Raw genomic sequence first — 18,315 nt, forward strand, 5'->3', positions numbered from 1 at the left:
GAGCTGTGTAGAAGTATCTCACAAGCTGTGGACATCAAAACCATGCTATCAGATCCAGACAATGCTCAAGCATGGTCTAATCTGTCTGTGCTGATTATCCAGCTGACCTGCCTAGGCTACCTCTGAAACTTTCCATACATCTCTGCAGGACTCTAGATAAATATACCAAGTCCTTTGGATTCAGCTTAGTTACCCCTACAGGAAGCTGTACTGTTTCAATGACTACTTTGATTTAATTTAAGAAGCGTCTTCCATGTGGAGTGATATCAGACGTGTTTTTACATTAATATAATATTCACTGAAAGAGTCTGGACTGTGTGATCCCTATCCTTCCCTTCAGTCCTGTGTTCTCCTTTGACAGTTTGGGAACGATTGTGTTAACAGAGTGGAGAAAAAAAATATAGGAACATTTTCCTTTATCATCTTCTTCCTTTCATTGTCTTGGATGACCTAGAATGAAATGAGGTGAAATTCTGTTATCTACAGAACTGGGGGTTACTAAATTTCACCTGCAAACACATTTTTTGTTCACTCATTTGTGATGATGTGGTTCTCCATGTACTAACCTTTAGTAACAATTAAGGCCAGTAAATTCACCATCAGAAAAAGAGGGGAGTGAGATGCCTACGTTGTAGTACAGGGGCACACTCTGGCTTTCTGGCTTTCTTCACATCTTTTCTGAAAGAATACTCTGTTGTTAATAAAATTATATGGAAATATTTCTCTGTTGAAAAATATTCTTCCAGCAGTTTGCTTAAATAATTAAGTAGAATCATCAGCTTTCAATTGGTTTGGAAATAGACTCTGGAAAGCTCCTTTGCAATGCAATTTTGTACTTAAGCCATTTTCTCCCTAGAGGTGAAAGAAACTTCTTGGGAAAGGAGTGGAGCCATTTCAGGACCCTCGTCTGTGTCATGAACGTATACTTCATAAAATGGGCAAATGAATGAATGCCTTTTAATTCAGAGTCTGTGCATGGAAGTCTTGTCTTTTGTGTTAAAAGCACAACATAAAGACTTCTTAGCTTTTTTTTTTTTCTCCCTTAACAATGTGAAGGCAGGAAATCTCTCATTCCTTTTCAGCACAGAGTGATTATTAGCCACTTCCACAAGTGCCTCGGGCTACATGGCCTTGAAAAAACATTCATTTCCTCTAGTTCACACAGTGCCTCCAACTCTGATGTAGCTTGACCCCTACCTTAAAAAACCTCTTCCAAGCAGACTCAACATCCAGTTTAACCATACCTTGAGATAAATTCCTCCAGTACTGAGGAGTAGCTAAATCAGCTGCAGAATTTATGAAACTCTTCCAATTCCAATCAGACAAGAAAAAGCTATTTTAGAATAGCGATCTTTTAAAATTAACAGTCTTTATTACTTCTGAAATAGAATATCGCTGTACACTTAGCTCACAAATGAGGAACACCTGAGCACTGCTCAAGATCCAGAGCCACTGCACAGTCACTACACATAATGGAAGCCATTAGCTTGATCCTGAATGACAACTACCTTGGAGGTAATCATCTTTTCCTCAAGGATGGCAAAGCCTGAAAGTCTGAAGCTACAGGAGAAAGCCACAGATGGTGGCTGCAAGGCTGAATCCATCAGTGTTTGTAAAACACCTTGAAATACAGCAAGACTGTTAAACACTCGTAATTGCTGATAAAAAATGCCACCTACAGTAATGACTGAGGCAGTTACTGCTGTTTTCTTCCATGCACCTAGGAAGTCTCGAACAGGTCTCCCATTAATGCATTGGTTAATGCAGAAGTGGCTTCCTTTAACTCCATCATTAACAAATTAATACTGGTATGAATTTACCAGGCTGAAGGCTGTTAATGATCTGTAGCTTACCCCCATGAGACTAGCCCGTATAGGGATCACATCATAGCATGGGTGGCACTGCCAGACAGCTTCACCTATGCTGTCAACACTGGAGTTTCATCCACTGCACAAACACTGTTTTGACATGAAGACCCCCAGCTTCACCCCACTACATAAGCTCTATCCTGCTTGAGTTTGGTTTTTTCTTCTTTCATTTAGACTGCTACTATGTGCTAAATTCTTCAGAGCACGGGTATGTTTGTTTTTGTAGTGTTTCCAAGGTAAGTCACTTGTTTGTCTTAGATCAGTCTTAGTTACCTTACTGACAGTAGGACTGAAACAGCCTAAGGGTTGTCCCTACGGCATTTCTCTTTCTTGGACAGGAAAATAAGCTGAATATGTTCTGGAGGCAGGCTGCTGTCCCACTTGCAGCTCAAAACAGTCATACAGCTTTTAGATATCAAAACATTTTGAAATTCACTCCTGTTTTGCTAGGTTTTGTTTGCAGTCTCTAAATCAAATGCGAGTACCAGTATTCTTTGATAAAGACTGTAACACAGGACAGAGAAGAATCCAAACTGTATCCCCAGTCTATGCCAGGTAGGGAATAGGCTATTGAACTTGAAAATAACATAACTGCCTCAAAAGACATCATGTACACAGTACACATAAACTACGTAAAGTACTTCCATTACAGTCCAGGATTTCCCAAGTCCAACTGATTTATGATGGTGAGTGCTTCTGCATTTTAAAACTTGCTCCAGCATTACAAAATGATTTCATTGATGCAAAGGGAATTTTTCTTAACGTCTAAAAATAAGGTTTGCCTAATACCCACTTTTTTTTTTTTTTTTTAACTACGCAACCTAATGTTAATTAATCAATTACAACACTGGCTATTGACAAATATAGTAGTTATGATAGCGGTGTCTACAACTAGAACGCAATCTGTCAAATCACATGAAAATACAGAAATGCTTTTTTGAATACATGTTGAATTCACCTAAGAACAAACTTTTTTTCTTTCTGCTGTGCAAATATGACTTTTATCTTGTGTCTCTGAGAGACTGTTGGGAATCCTATTGCCTGGTAGCAAATGAGACACCTGGGAGCTCAGAAATTCTCAACATCAAGAGAATGGTTTCCCAGCATCTGTCTATGAGCTTGTGTAAGGCAGTGCCTTGTTCTTATGATTTAGATTTCAGTTTCCCCTTATCTTTAAACGGAGTGTCAAAGCCAATTTTAGCATAAGCAACTCAACAACAGCTTGTGTATTTGTGGATGTATTTGGGGGTGTTCAAGTAGCGATTGGATATTGTGTTGAGGGACATGGTTTAGTGTGAGCTATTGGTAAAAGGTGAATGATTGGACTGGATGATCTTTTAGGTCTTTTCCAGCCTTTGTGATTCAATGATTCTATGGACCTGACCCACCAGGTGCTTTGCATCCTCATGTTACTGTCCGTCTGCTCTTCTGCAGTGACTGCTTTCATGCAGGCTCAAGTTTTGAGTGTTCTTTTTAGGAAAAAATAAGGAGCAATTTCCAGGTATCCTGGATGTGTATCACACACAGATACCCACTAAACAGTGTTAAGCCATTTGCCCCTCTGTGAGCAAAAGCCCACACCTGCTTTGAAGCACCACAGCAATTCCAGTTTAAGGTGGAGAAGTGGAGTAGGAAGGGGAAAAAACATGTGTTTGAAGCTGATTGCATACTGCGAGGATAAGTGGCAGGGGCTGCAGGAGGCAGCTGGTGGTGTGAAAGATGGTGAAGAGGGAGCACTGGGGCTGGTTTTCTACAACAGGAATGTAATTGTGATGGAGTCCAGGGTACGACTGGCGACAGAGGAGGGTAGAATGCTGTAAGGGTATGGCAGGGGAATGCAGTCGAAGATATGGAGAGGGCTTTCACAGGACCAGTGTGTGGCATCTCAGTTAAGGGGAGGGATAAAAAACAGTGACCTCAAGGAGCAGACTAGCCACTTGCCCTGTCCCCTCACTGGGTGTATTTGTATATTATTATAAAACAAATAACACTCAAAGCTTACAGAGGAATCCAAGCATTTGTATATGAATGTTGGCTATGCTACACTGCAAACAAAACATCTTTCATAGAAATGCAATGTTTCCTGCCCTTTGGAGTTCTGCATTTACAACTGATTTCAGCAGGCAGTCATTTTACTCAGGCTGGTGCCTGCCTGGGTAGTATCTACTAACACTAACCTGCCCCCATGTTCCCTGTGACAGAATTATCTGTGGTGAAGTTATCTCTTAGAAAATGAGAATATCCTCCCCGGCGCAGAGGGTGGAGCAGCCAGGATAGGGCATTTTTAGAGATAATCCATCAATTCCAACGTCACTTGTTACCACAGGTGATACACCAGTGCTGGGAATGGAAAAGCTGACATGGGTGCAATAAGCAGTAGGTCGATATTATCTGAGCAGGAAACCAGAAGAACCATTCTATTTAATGATGCTGATGGTTTCCAAGCCCTTTTGGACTGGGTGTGGGTGTGTGAGTATTTATTATGAGTGTGTGCCTCAATCCTCAAAATACCTTCTTTGAATAAGCTTGGTGCTAACACATACCAGACCTTTTGATTTCTGTCAAGGAGGGCTACAAAGTGCCTGTCAAAGGGTAGCTGTGGTATACATTGGCCGTGAGCTCTGACTGAAAATATGCCTTGGAGTCAGCTGTGCACACTGACTGGCTGGAAGTGAGAACATGAAGGCTTTCTGACTCTCAAAACTCATAAGCATCAACAGAGGCCCAGCTGTCGTGACCCAATGCAAAACACATGCAGTAGTGAAGGAGGCCTTCCTGCACTCACAATGTGCTATAGGCACTGTAGGAAGGGAGATATGCTTCTGAAAATGTTCATCATGTAAAAGCAGGCTTGGGTGATATTCTGTCTGTATTGCAGTTGATGGCAAGCTCCTATTTTTGTCAAAGTGGTCAGGATTTCAGCCTCTGTGCATACCCTGTTGACGCTGGGCCAAACTGTTGGGGTTACTTAGTTTTCTGATTCCTTGATAATCGATAACTTGCATTCAATTGCTTTCATCTTTTTAATTCCCTTCAACATTCCTCTGTTTTACTCAGCTGCATATAGCTAGTTGTTGAGATAGATGAACTGACCCTGAAGTCAATGGGAATTTCGCTGGTGGCTGAAAGGAAACAAGGACTCTGCACAACGCATTTTTTTCCCTCAACTATGTATTGCATTTCTGAGGTTAATCTAGCAGCTGAAGGCCATTATTTCTCATTCATTTGACTGTAAGGTCTTTGGATGGTGCGATCAAATTACGGTGCATTCAGGCTCACAGGGAGAAATCCTGTCATTCAAAGTGTGTGAATTTGCATGACTGACATGTAACATAGTCCTACAAGGACATTATGGAAATTATTCAAAAGCATTTTCCTAGTTGGTAGGACATGCTGTAATTTTAAAGTGTTCTTCATTCCAAATCCAAGCAAAAAGTTGTGTTTATGTTTTGCTGAGGGATGGTTCCCCGACATTTAGAATCACTTAACTTTTCCACTCTGACATTGTCAAAATATCACAAAAAGACAACAATTCATGTCTCAATTTGGTGCAATATTTAAACTTTCACAACCTATTTTGAAATTGAACACAAAATGATTAATAAAAGAATTGGAATATCTCAGTATCTCTCCCCAAAATGGTATAAAAATAGTTCAATTTCAAAGAAATCTGGTTTTGAAGGAAAACTATTCCACTGAAAAGTTTTCAATCACCTCTAATTATAACAAACCAATTGCTACTATGACAGAAATAAATAATTTGGGCTGATGAGAATACAGAAGCAGTATAGCAAAGCAGTAGCAAGTTCACAGCAACAATGAAGAAGCACTGTGTTCTTACTAAGGTAAGGTAAGGTAAGGTAAAGTAAGGTAAATGTATTTCCACAAAGCCATGCAGTGCATGGAGAAGAAAAAGAATTAAAACAAAACAAAGTGGACTCATAAAGATGGAAGTCCGTTATGAGAAAGGATAGGATGTAATTTCTCTTCCAGACTGGGCCACTTGATGTTAGACACAGTATCTATTAGTTTGACCCAGCTAGAGAGAATTCAGTGATGGGCTGCACTCTGCCCAATGGTGTGGGCTTTGATACAGGCAACAGCCTTGGTCCTCTCACTCTCCAGACCAGGGGAGCTACTGTGAGGCACGGCATATCCATCTCAACCCATTTGCCTGAGCTGTCCTCCAGAGAAAACCAGCATACATCTAGGCTGCATTTCAGAGTGTGGCTGGGATGCAGCCAAAGTGTGCATCTAATGACTAAGGCATCCAGGCAGAGTCCTGCATGGATCAGTCCCCCAGAACTGGATTTTTGCTTGCTTTCTACTTAGACTACAAACACACTTATGAATAGGTGCACAACAATCAAAGATAAAGACAACTAACTTTTCATGGCAATACATTCTCAAAGCAGACTATGTTTCATAGTAGGGCTAAGTCACTTACTTGGCAAAATTGTCTTATAGCGGTTTTTAGTTCCATGACTTGGGATGTCGATTTCTTTGGGATCCACAAAATTCATTGGTATTTCCTATAAAAAATAAATTAAATCAGATTGGTGTTTCCAAAGGAACCGTACAGGAAATTATCCCCAGAAGGCCATCTGCTGTTACACAACTGTCTTTTGACATCAAAGTTATTAAGAAAAAAGTGGTTCCCACCTCAAGCCTGTCAACACCCTTCCTTTAATAAACACAGGAGTTGCATACTGAAGGGGTGACTTCCAAGGAACGCTTCTGATGAATTATTAAAGGCAAGGTTTTTAGAAGATTAGGAGATTTGTTAGAAAACACAATAGTACTGGAAAAGTAGAGTTGAAAAGTGCAGTATCATAGCAGGAAAGAGCAACATTTTGCATGAATGGACTGAGAGTTTTTGAGATAATATATGACAATGTATATATTTAATTTTCATGCAAAGCCCTTAACACTAACAGTTAAAGATCTTACTTGCTTTTTATAGCAATGATTAGTCCTCTGCATGCAGTAACTCAGAAGTGTAAAGAAAAAAATCTATTTGCCTTGATTCTCATTTTGAATTTCTAGCCTCGGAGCCACATTATCTCCCTTAAATCTGAAGCTGTAAAAATAACTGATGTGGCAATTTGACTTGAACAGTTTACAGTAACTGTTTTTCAAACTGTTTTCCAGAATGAAAAGTAAAAAATACTCATAATTTTCACTGTAGAAAATGCTTTACTTGGTGGAAGGGGGAAATAGGCATTTTGAGGTCTTAAAATACTGTTAGTGTTCTTATAGTTAAGTGTAAAAAAACAACAAAACAAAACAAAAAACCCTTTTCAAATGGCATAATGAAACAGTTGTTGTTCCCACCCCCCCACCAGTGATTGACATTTACCAGCCAAAACATGAAAGATGTTTTAGTTGACTCCAATCTTCATTTTTCCCTGGTATATTTTATTTTTGGCCATTGCTGTTCAAATCGTCTTAGTGTAAGATGGAATATGATCTTTGCTAAATTAATACCTCTACTTAAGAGTAATTTCTGGAGACTTCAGAACTCTGTTATTAGCCTGGGATATTTATCCAAACAGACAGTGGCATATTATATAATTGCCTCTTGCAGACACATAGGAACTTGAGGAGGCATTAAAGGTATATTCTTACACTGTACAGTGTGGAATTCCTCTGACTTGCACCACTGGAAAATTTACTCAAGTATTTTCCTCCTGAATCAGTCAGTTCCTAACTTCAGAGACCAAGGCCTGACCAGAACAGCAAAGATCAAATGCATGGCCACCATCCTTCCACACTTGGCTTCTGTGTGCTTATGTGAGACAAGCAGGGACATGGCACTGTTTCTTTCCAGATCTTTCTTGCTCTTCAACTGAGCTCTCAACAGAACAAGTGTCTGCCTCACTTTTCAGGCATGAAAGAACTATGCTGTTAAAATACATTTTCCTTGCAGATTCAATTTCATTTCCCCACACTGCTGTCCATGTGATGCTTGTGCTAAGGGCGGGATCTTATCAGTTGTAAGGTTCCACTCCTGCATTAATCTCATCTGTTTCCCCCATCTCTTCTGTCCTACTTCCGACGCCCTTTCCCCTTTTGTACCCATCTCTATCTTTCTCCCCTCTCCAACCATTACCTCTATGAGGACCTTTCCCTTGAACCTTGGGCTCTGAAGGATGTTAACTAGTTTGGGTACTGAGCACTCAGCTAGTGGCTGAGACTCAGAGGGAACTCATCATTAACATCACTGGTGCTCTGTTTCTGAAATGTTTTGTTGCTGAACTGAACAATAAGAGAGAGCAATACATTAAGCTTTTGTCTAATGGGGTCTATGCTGGTCATCTGAAGAGTCTGGATGTGAGGAAGGATCCTCTGCCTGCACAAGTGACTGTGGTCAGTGAGGCTTTTCCAGTCACTTAGCTGTCTCCTTGTTGATGCCTATTGAAACGTTGAGATAGTTCATTAGTCAGCCAGTTACTGACAGATGGAGAAATGCTACTGAGCAGAAAACAGGAATGTATTTCTTTGGGCCAACAAACTCAATTAATAATATTAATCACTTACATCCTGTAAACACTCTGTAGTCAAGGGGCTCCTCCCAGTATTAAGTACTTGTGAGGCCAAGGGCATAGACAGAACTCTGCCAATATACTATGGATCACAGCCACAGACAGGTCACTTATTGTGAGGCTGGCTATGAAATGCAAGAGAGGATTCCAGAACAAAATTCAGGATTTGATGAGGAAACCACAATGCTAGTGCAGGGATAGATAAACCCAGATGACTGCAGAATGCATGAACATGTGTGAATAAGCACAGAAATAACTAGACAATGCATAAACTGTCTTAAATATAGTATGACATTTTTTAATAAGTAGAAACTTATAAGCTTCAAGTAGTTGCACTCACGTAACTACAAATGCTTATACACGTAGGCTTTTGTTCTTGGGCTGCTTCACCTATCTGGGTGATACTGTTCTAGTAACAGGTATTTTGGTTCATGTTTGGCTTTTCAAGTGCTTCATATAATCATACATGTACAGAGATAAGACTTGGGTCTCTGACAGCAATCCAGAAAACATGGCAAAACTTAGGAAAATGTAGGCAATCCTGTGCAGGGTTTGTTATATTCATCCTTCCTTTTTGATGAGAGACAACTTTTAAAGATTTAACCATCTCATACTTTCCCATACAGGACTGCACTTTCTGACATTCCAGTGTTTCAAGAACTGAAATTCCTCTCTTCCATCACCAAGTTTTGAAGTTCTTTTAAGTAGTAGTAGTTCAAGCTACTAAACAAACACTTGCTAGGTAATTTGTGTTTCTTCTTCTTTGCAAATGAGGTACTTTCAAAAAAAAACCCAAAAACATCCAAACTTTCTGCTAACAAACAAACAAGGAAAACAGAAGAAGAAAACAGCACTCTTGTCTTAGTAAATATTGTGGAAATGTATTTCAAACATTTGATACTGACAATTAAAAAGAAGAACTAATACCCCTCTGAGATGCTGTTTAAAACAATTCTTTAAACCAAACATAACTCAAAAAAGATCATCTTTCAGTTTTCCATTGAAAACTTCAAACATAATTTCTCAATTTTCACTACAGTAAATGTTTTTCATAGGAAATTGTAATTTTAGTCTCAAAAAGACTTTCTTGTTGTATTTTCTTAGCTAGTTAAAACAAGCTGACTGAGCAGAATGAGCAAAGGTTATATATTGTGTTCTTTATATGCTTAATGTTCCTACTAAAGCTATTATCTGTAGCAAGGAAGACATTAGACAGAAAGTGTACTGCAGCCTCATCTTAAAAGATATTTTAAGTCTGAAACTGGAACAGAAAAATCATGATCTTCAGTATAATTCTCTGAAAATGTGGAATGGCCAAAGCTGTATTTCATCCTACTTAGAAGAATAAAATATGAGTGTCTGTTGACCCAAAACCAAGCAGAGATGTTGCGTGAGAGGATCTGGGTACATGAAATTCTATGGACAGGCCAGCTTGTTAGGATACAGTTCATACAGACATGGGAACTTAAAACATGAAGACGATGTTTCTCCTTTACCACAAGTTTAGTCTTGTATTTCAGTAGCCACTGAGGTATGGAGAACTATTTCCCTCTGAACGCATAATGTCTTATTTATCAACCTTGAATTTCATTTACCTTGCCACATTCACATAATCCTTCTGGAACTTCCTTGAAGTTGATTTCTAATTTTACTACCATACATAATGGAATATCATCATCAAACTTTGTCACCTTACTGTTTAGCCCCTTTTTCAGATGGCTTTTGAGCATCTTAGTCAGTTTCTGCTCCAGAGTAGATGTCTCTGAGATTCCAGTGATGACCTTCTTTTACTCTGAGAAGCATCTATATATCCTACAAATCTTTCCTATGCTACAAACTCTGTGTTGATTCTTCCCCACTGTATTGCATATTTTCATATATCTCTTGGCATGCTTCTCTATCATAATTCTTTGCTATTTCTCTGACACATACATCAGATTTACAGATCTATGGTTATTTTGAGCTCTTCTGGAGCCCTTTTGAAGAAGGACTTGTTACTTTTGGCTTTCTGTCTCCACAGATACTGGGACCCAAGTGCTAAGTTATACCTGCCATGATTTAATACATCAGCAATTGCATACATGAAATCCTCCAGGACTCCCAGGAGAATACCAACTTATCCCAGTGATCACCTTTTATTCACTTTATTGATCTGTTCTGTTTCATTAACACTTCAATATTAGACAGACCCTCTTGTGATCTATTTTAATCTACTTCTACCACACAAGTAGGAAATTCCACACATTCTTCTATGCTTGACCACAGATGTAAATAACATAAACACTCTTCTCCTATTGCCTCACCTTCTCCAAGTCTCTTTTTTATTCCTTTGATCTTCTATTGATCCTTGTACTCTCCATTTCATTTTGTGCTTTTGATCTATTTAAAAATAAAGCTGTAAGGTTTTCTGTAAGTTCAGAACTTTTCTTTTTTGGCCAGTCTTATTCAGCTTTCACATTCAGCCAGCTTCCGTTTACACTCAGTTCTATTTCCTTTGTAAACATTATCTCCTTATATCTGATAAACTTTTTTATCTATCTGTCTCTTTTGCAATTCTGGTCTTTTTCAAATCTCCTTAAAGTAATGTTAATAACATGTTTTCCATGAGTCAGCTTTCCTGCTGTGATTTGTCTCATCCTGTTCACTGTCTCTGTTGTACATTCCTACCTTTTAAAATACACTAAATACACTTATAGGAGTCTTTTCTGTATTTATTTATTTATTGGTCTTGAGTATATTAGGCCCATAGTATGGAGTATGTGTTAAGGACATGTTAGACTGACTCAGGAGCTGCTTCTCTTTTTGTGGTGTCTGTGTCTGCTCCAAAAATGTCATTTGCAGTAACTAAAAATTTAGTCTTTGAATTACAAACATTACTAATGCAGGTGATGTTTTCAGGGGGATGAACAAATTCTCCAATTATTACTGTGTTTTCTGTCATCCCATCCCAATGATCTCTCTGAAACTGTCACAGTGTTACTCCTGGATGTTAGTATCGCAGCTATCATGCAACTTTCATCCCACCCATGAACTGAACAGGAATCTCTGTTATCTATGGCTATAGATAACAGTTATCTGTGAGTTATTTATTTATTGCAGTTGAGTTCAGATTTCTAAACGTAAAACACCACCTCAGAACAATCTAATCCTCCCTTCAGAAATGATTTGCACCTTGATATTAAAGTGTTGCCCAAATACTTTTTTTCCACAGTTTCTGTTTTGCCAGTTATCACAAAGTCCTCATGTAAAGCTCATTAAACTCACCATGAATTCTGTTTGAAGTAAATGAGAACATGCAACGGCATCTCGAAGCTGCTGCCTTGTCAGGACGCGACCAGCTGACTGCAGGTATTCCATGGCCACCTTTTCTCGTGGAGTCGGCACAGTAACGAAAGGTTCAACACTTCCCAAACTACTCATATCCAAAGTTAGAGAGACATTGGATCCTCGCCTGCATTAGACAATGAATAAAAGTAATTTTAAAATTAAAATGTATTGTAAATCCCATACCCACTCATGTGACACTGATTGTGTAGTCTGTGTAGTCACTGGGATATTTGGATGTACGAAAAGATTAGTTTCACTGGAACACTGGGTGGTCAGAAAATCAAGATTTTATGGATCATCCTACAACTTGAATCCAACAACAGACTCTTCAAGAACAGTCTGCTATGGAAGAACTTCAGATTGTTCTTAAAAGTAGAAAATGCTTCTGGTGTGATACTTAATCTTTCTGTATGCTAAATATGCAAGTGGTATGTTAGTAAGGAACAAATGTTTCAGAGAAAGAAAAGGGAATGTACTTGTAGCATATATGTATAACAAGCTGGAAATAAATTCACAGATGTCAGCTGTATCTTTAAGAATCTACTCAAATCAAATATAAAATGTGGAGGGGAAAAATGATAAAATCAGAAGAAGTAAGTGGAAAGGAAAAGCCAACATCATGGAAACCAAGTTAATAGAAAGTGTAATGGGTGGGATAAGTGAGAATCAAAAACAGCACTGAGCAATGGGAGAAGGAATGGTCTCAGACTTAGAGTACTTATTCAGAAAAAATAAAGCCATCTGAAAAGGGTTAAACAGTAAGGTGACAAAGTTTGATCATATTTTTGTGCTGTGGAAATACAAATAAAGCACATTTCTGTGTTCAGTATGACTGCTAACCTTTTTGTTGCTTTCTCCAAATCACATGTAAAGAAATGTTTTTCCTAGTTTCAACTCATGAATCAAATGTTATCTACTCAGCCCTTAACTTGAGGCATACTGATGGTGATAAATCCATGCTCTTTTAACTGTGATGACTAAATGCATATCTTTAGGCCTTAATCAGAGTTTCTGTATTTACTAATCAGAAATCGGTACTGTGAAGGTTAAGAGTTAGCCATCTATCTCTGAACTGGGCTATACGTACCCTGCTCAATGTAAACATGTCTCTGACATCTACCAAGCAGCAATGTGAACACAGAGATCTGACAACACAAGTTTTATCCCCTTGACTGGAATGTGTATTGGCATATATTATTGTAAATACCACACAAGCATAATCAGTGAGGCAACTGTTATCAGTACTGGGGGAATGCTTTCCCTTAGTGGGCAGCAGAAGTTTTGTTCACAGTTGCCTGTTAATCTCCTCTGGTTATCCACAGGTGGCCTAAAGATACTTGAATGTACACACATTTAAGTGAATTATTTGTCTTTTCTGATGTTGTGACTGAACCTCATGCTGTGTTGCTCTTCTGTTTTCAAATCCTTTTTTCTGTCACCAGAATAAGTATACTCTGAGGGCTTATTGCTTTCTTCTCTGGTTGTAACCATGCTAATAGAACACTTTGTTTTGTTCTGACACAGCTTTGATGCACTTCCCTCTCTATTACACATGTCAACAGATCCCTTAGTAACTTTAAATTAAACCATTTCCATCATGTCATACTGCATGAATAGAAATGATTTCAGCCACCCACTTGCCACTTAGCAAAACACTAAACTACAGTTGCGAGGAAAAGAGACCACCTGATGGAACCAGTGAGTCTCAGATAGAGCCATAGTGTCCTTGAGCCTATTTCAGCTTTTATGATGAGTGGGTGACAGCAAGAAATGTGCTGTCGAAGCACACAGATGGTTACAGTGAGTCAGTAACAGAAGCTGTGGTGGGAGAGAGGCAAGATGGAACAGAAGTGGTTGCAGACAGCTGGCTGCCTCCTGGGTCAGACAGGGACAGTTTTTGTTGGCAGAGGGAAGATGGAGTGGTAGGATTCTACTAATTCACCTATGTGGAATGCAGGGCTGAAGGAGCATTTTGAGCAGAAGTTATGAACAGCTGTTATATGATGTGTGATCTTACCCTGTCACATAGAAGTCCCACGTGGTGGGTGCTCTCTGCAGGCTAGTCTGGGCTCATGTACCTGAGCCAGTTCCTGAGGGACCATTCCTGTCTGCAGGATAGCCAGTCCCTCAGACATTTGTCAAGGAAAACATCCTGCTAGACCACTTTCTCATAAAAACCATCTTGCTTTAGCACCTCTTCTGACCATGACTAGCAATTTATTCCATGGGAAAGGGCTGTCCCTCAAACAGGTGGCTGAGGGTTTCTATCACAGAACAGATCTTTTGAAAATAAGCCAGAAAACTACAGAAGAGTTGCAAAATGAACCACTCCCGAACAGTTCAGACTATCTTTAGTTGAGAAAAGGGTAGCAATTGAGATCCAGCCATACTTCTGGAAGAGTCTACTGAGATTTCCCCATATAGAGGAAAAGTATTTTCATTGTTTAGCAACAAAGTAGAGTGAAAATGTTAATATTTTCTTTGGCTTTTACATTGTTATAACTGACAGTCTTGGCAAAAAGACTATTTCCTTTCTAACAACAACAGAAAATATACCTGGTCTAATTATAACTTTGAGTTTGTAGCTTTTACCATTTATGGGGATTATTGACGAATACCAGTGCTGAGAGTCAAATAACTTACTCTGGAAAGAAAAAGTAGTTTTAGCTACATATTAAACACATTGAAATCTATATACAAAATAAGTACTGAACAGAGGAAAGAAAATAACTACCTAAAAAGCAACCTTTTTAGAAATCCCACTTGAAGGCATGGGATGGATAATGGCTGTGAAGGTAATTCTTCCATAAAAATGGGCAACTCAACACTTTCAAGAAGAGTGCCTAGGTTAATAAAAAGCTTCTAAGAATGTTTACACTAGCTGACTATTGCCAAGATTAATATTAATCTGCTATATTAATACTGAGGGGCAGAGCTGAAAGTAGGACATTTCTGCACGATGCTGAGAGACACAGGAGGGCAAGAACCCATTGTATTCTTTATGTTCTAGTGTAAAATGCTTGTAGTTTCAGATTCTGCTCCCACCTCTTGGATTTTCTATGTTCCTCTAATAGTAAAATTGTTCACTTTCAATAGAGGAAAGTAGAAAGCATGTTAAGCAGTGTGCCTTCCTTTTCTTATGCTACTGGAGGCAACACACAATGGATCAGTGGAATCACTGACACTGCTAGTCAGACAACTAATTTTTCTTGGATTCCTCTAAACACCCTGACTACACTTAGGTATCCTTCCATTGCAGATTGCAGTGAAGAAGGCATATGCTTATTTTTTCCCCTTATTTCTGAATATTTTCAATTCTATGTCACAATCCTCTACAAACAGCTTTATTTTCTGTGCCCTGTGTTAATAGCCTGGGCCAATTAGAGAAGATCGATTTGTTCCTTTGTGAGCAGCGTCTCCAGTCCTGGAAAACCTCAAGGTTCTATCTTGGTGGAGATGTGCACCATGTAAGGAATCTGTAAATGTTCACGACAACATCTCATTAAGGTCAACTCAAGACTAACTCTTCCGACACTTTGTCAGCTGGGACAGCCACATCATTACTGGGTATTTGAATAAGTGCAATCAGGAAACCACTTGTGTCTGTGTATTGTCTAGTACCTCAGAGGGGGGCCTACTACATACTCATGGCATGTTTTCAATAGGGCGATAAGAACATGCTCACTGATGAGAACCCGCTGGAGGATTTCTAATGGTACATTTAATGATGCAGATTTTAGAAGTCAAGGTAAAATAAATAAATAAATAAATAAAGCAATGTTTGTTTTGTTTGTTTCAAAACTCTCAAAAGGAAGCTCCACCTGTCCACCCCAGGGGGCCGCCAGGTTACTAAAGCCTATTAATCATTAGCAAGGTCATTTCCAGGTCTTCCATGACCCTAAAATTAAGCCACGGTTGGTGATTATGACAATCCAGTTACCCGACGCAATTTTTCCCAGTTGATTATTTAAGCTGGACAGCTTCTTTAAATACACCTTTTCATGTTTATTCAGCACTCTCGAAAAACACAACGCCCAGATTCCCATTCCCTAGCGGGCCATGGTCCCTCCCGGTGATGGGGTGAGTGGCAGGGCTGCAGCCTGTCAGCAGCCATTGCCCTTCGACCCCATCATTACAGGCACAGGAGGTGCTTCCGCTCCGTATGCCCTCCTCGCCCTGCCTCTACGCCCCTGAAGCTGAAGGCAGGCCTATATCAGACCCGAGTGGAAGGAAGCCATTAATGAGAGGGAAGAGCAGTGCTGGCGGTGGCTGCTAGGGAGGGAGCTGCTTCATGCCTAGAGGTCCTCTGTACGCAGGGATTCTCAGCAGGGCTTCTCTCCCTGTGTTTTATGGCAGGGAAACCATCACTGTGTTCCCATGAGTTTGATTTCTGTGGTATTCTTCTGGTCTATATATGGGTCCTGGTGCTCAGATATTGTGGGGGTACCCAGTGAGCATTCAGGTGGGCTGTAATTGCACTGAAGAAGCACAGTTAGGCACACTGTTTCCACCACTTACTGCCTTACTGATGCCTTTTTGAGTACCAGAATCGTCTTGCTTATCTAGTTTCACATTTCAGTAGAATAATTCATAGGAAAACAAATGTAAATTCACAAAATTAGGCAATTGGAAAATCATAGGACCCAGCTTTCCTGCTGATCTTCAAAAGTGCTAAGAGGAAAGGGTCATGCAGATGAACAAATGGATAAATGGAGCTGTTGTGGGGTGGGGATGTGAAAAGCTCAGCAAATCAGAAAAGTACATAAGGTTGTTCTTGTTAGTAATCCTGTATTTTGAGATAAAATAAATAAAAAGAGAGTACTGAATAACTCCCATTGACTTCATCAAGAAAAATTAGATCCCGTGCTTAAAAAAATAAAAAAAAAATAAAATAAAAAAGTAGAAGAGAGGAAATATGTAGGGCTTAAAAAATCTTTGAAAAGAATTGAATATATTGCTGTTTCCTATTAGCCTGGGGCAAACAGTAAGACAGCCCTTCTAACATAAAACTGAGACACTTCTTCACAAATCCAGATATACAATGTCCATTATAGTCAGTCATCAGAAGACAAAGTAATGACTCTCGTTTGAAACAAAATATAACTCGATAAATGCTGAAGTAATATCCACAGTGCTGTTAAATCATTACATCTAATAAGCATAAGAATAGTTTATGCATTTTTTCACAAATGTTACTTTCTCTGTACTTGATAGTGTGAAATATGCAACACTGTACTGGTTGTATTACTGGATGCTTAGGGAAAGTAGGGTGAATGAGACTATTGTTACATTAACCGGTGTGTTAAGCTCTAGATTTTTCCTGCTCATCAGTGCATTATTTCAAACAAGTCTTGTAAGCATGTGGTAAAACTCCATTACTAACAACCTAAACACTAAAAGAGAAGGTTCACTTTTTCTAGGTCTACTTTTATTGTGGAATGGCTGAGTTCGAGATTTTCAGTTTTCTGTTATGATGCAACATATATTAATGAATATTCTGTCAGAAAAACAAAACAAATTATGATAATATTGAAATTCCATTAATGTAACCATCCTCTAATTTACTCCTACTTTCACCAAAGGTCAATCAGTATCTTCAGCGTAAGTTTGAGAAAACATCAAATAAAAATGTCATGCAACTATATGAATGTCATCCAAATAATAAACATTGCACATAGAGCATATAATGCACTTTTTATTTTTACACTGCTAGGTGCTTTATGAAGCATTGCTATACCAGTTTTACACATTGTATGTCTATCATGGAAACTCAGTTTCCCTAATGATCTCTCATTTGCCTGCTAATATTTTGAGGTTCCATTCAGCTTTCACTTGTATAAGTGTTGCAGCTTTTAGGAAATGACTCAGACCTGGGGTTCTCAGCACTTCTAAAATCAAACCCACATCACAAAAAATGAAGTGCTAAGCACTCAGAAGCTGCAATCAATGAACTAAGGAGGGGAAACAAGAACTAGTGCTAGAAGCAAGACTAAAACTCAAAGTTCCCTAAATCTACATCATTTCTCAATTTATCTTAAATCATTTTGAAATCATTTGTTGCAGCTTTTCTTCTCTAAAGGCAAATTCTCCTCAATTGATTTTAAGGTTCATTATCACTGATGTCAATCATGTATTTAAAAACAACAGTAGCACAAGAACACAAACTAATTTTGAGAGAAAGTCTGTATGAATATAAAATGACTGATTTATTTTGCATTAAAGAGTAATATGCATCATGACCAATCAATGCAGCCTGATACCTAACAGGTCCTATTCCACTCAGTTCATATTTAGACATTTTGCAGCAAATTTACTATGTATAAAAATAAACAACGAACACAGTTCTTCAGACCATTTCCATCCTCTGCACTTTGGTGTGCAGATGGTCAAAACCTGATCTCCCTCCCAGTCCTGACATCCTGTGCCATTCATAAAACACCAGAAAGTACCTACAGAGCTCCTCTCCTGCCTATGAACTGTGGACTTCTCTTTTAATATGGGCTTCTGGCCTCAGTTCCAAATGAAATGAATTTTTCAATTCTTACACATTAATCTGTGTAACAGTTTATGTAAAC

General features: G+C 38.9%; 1 protein-coding gene across 3 annotated transcripts in view; it reads right to left on the reverse strand.

The window, feature by feature from the left end:
- The window catches only part of PTPRR (protein tyrosine phosphatase receptor type R), a 139,004-nt gene that overhangs the window by 22,044 nt on the left and 98,645 nt on the right, over positions 1-18,315 (reverse strand). For all 3 annotated transcript variants that reach the window (XM_015855940.2, XM_032443543.1, XM_015855949.2), the window contains 2 exons: positions 11,678-11,864; positions 6,316-6,400 (listed from right to left, as the gene is read on the reverse strand). In XM_015855940.2, coding sequence (XP_015711426.1) covers positions 6,316-6,400; positions 11,678-11,864 — 272 coding nt within the window. The remainder of the gene's footprint in view (positions 1-6,315; positions 6,401-11,677; positions 11,865-18,315) is intronic.

This window comes from Coturnix japonica, chromosome 1, assembly GCF_001577835.2.
Source record: "Coturnix japonica isolate 7356 chromosome 1, Coturnix japonica 2.1, whole genome shotgun sequence".
Lineage (NCBI taxonomy): Eukaryota > Metazoa > Chordata > Aves > Galliformes > Phasianidae > Coturnix > Coturnix japonica.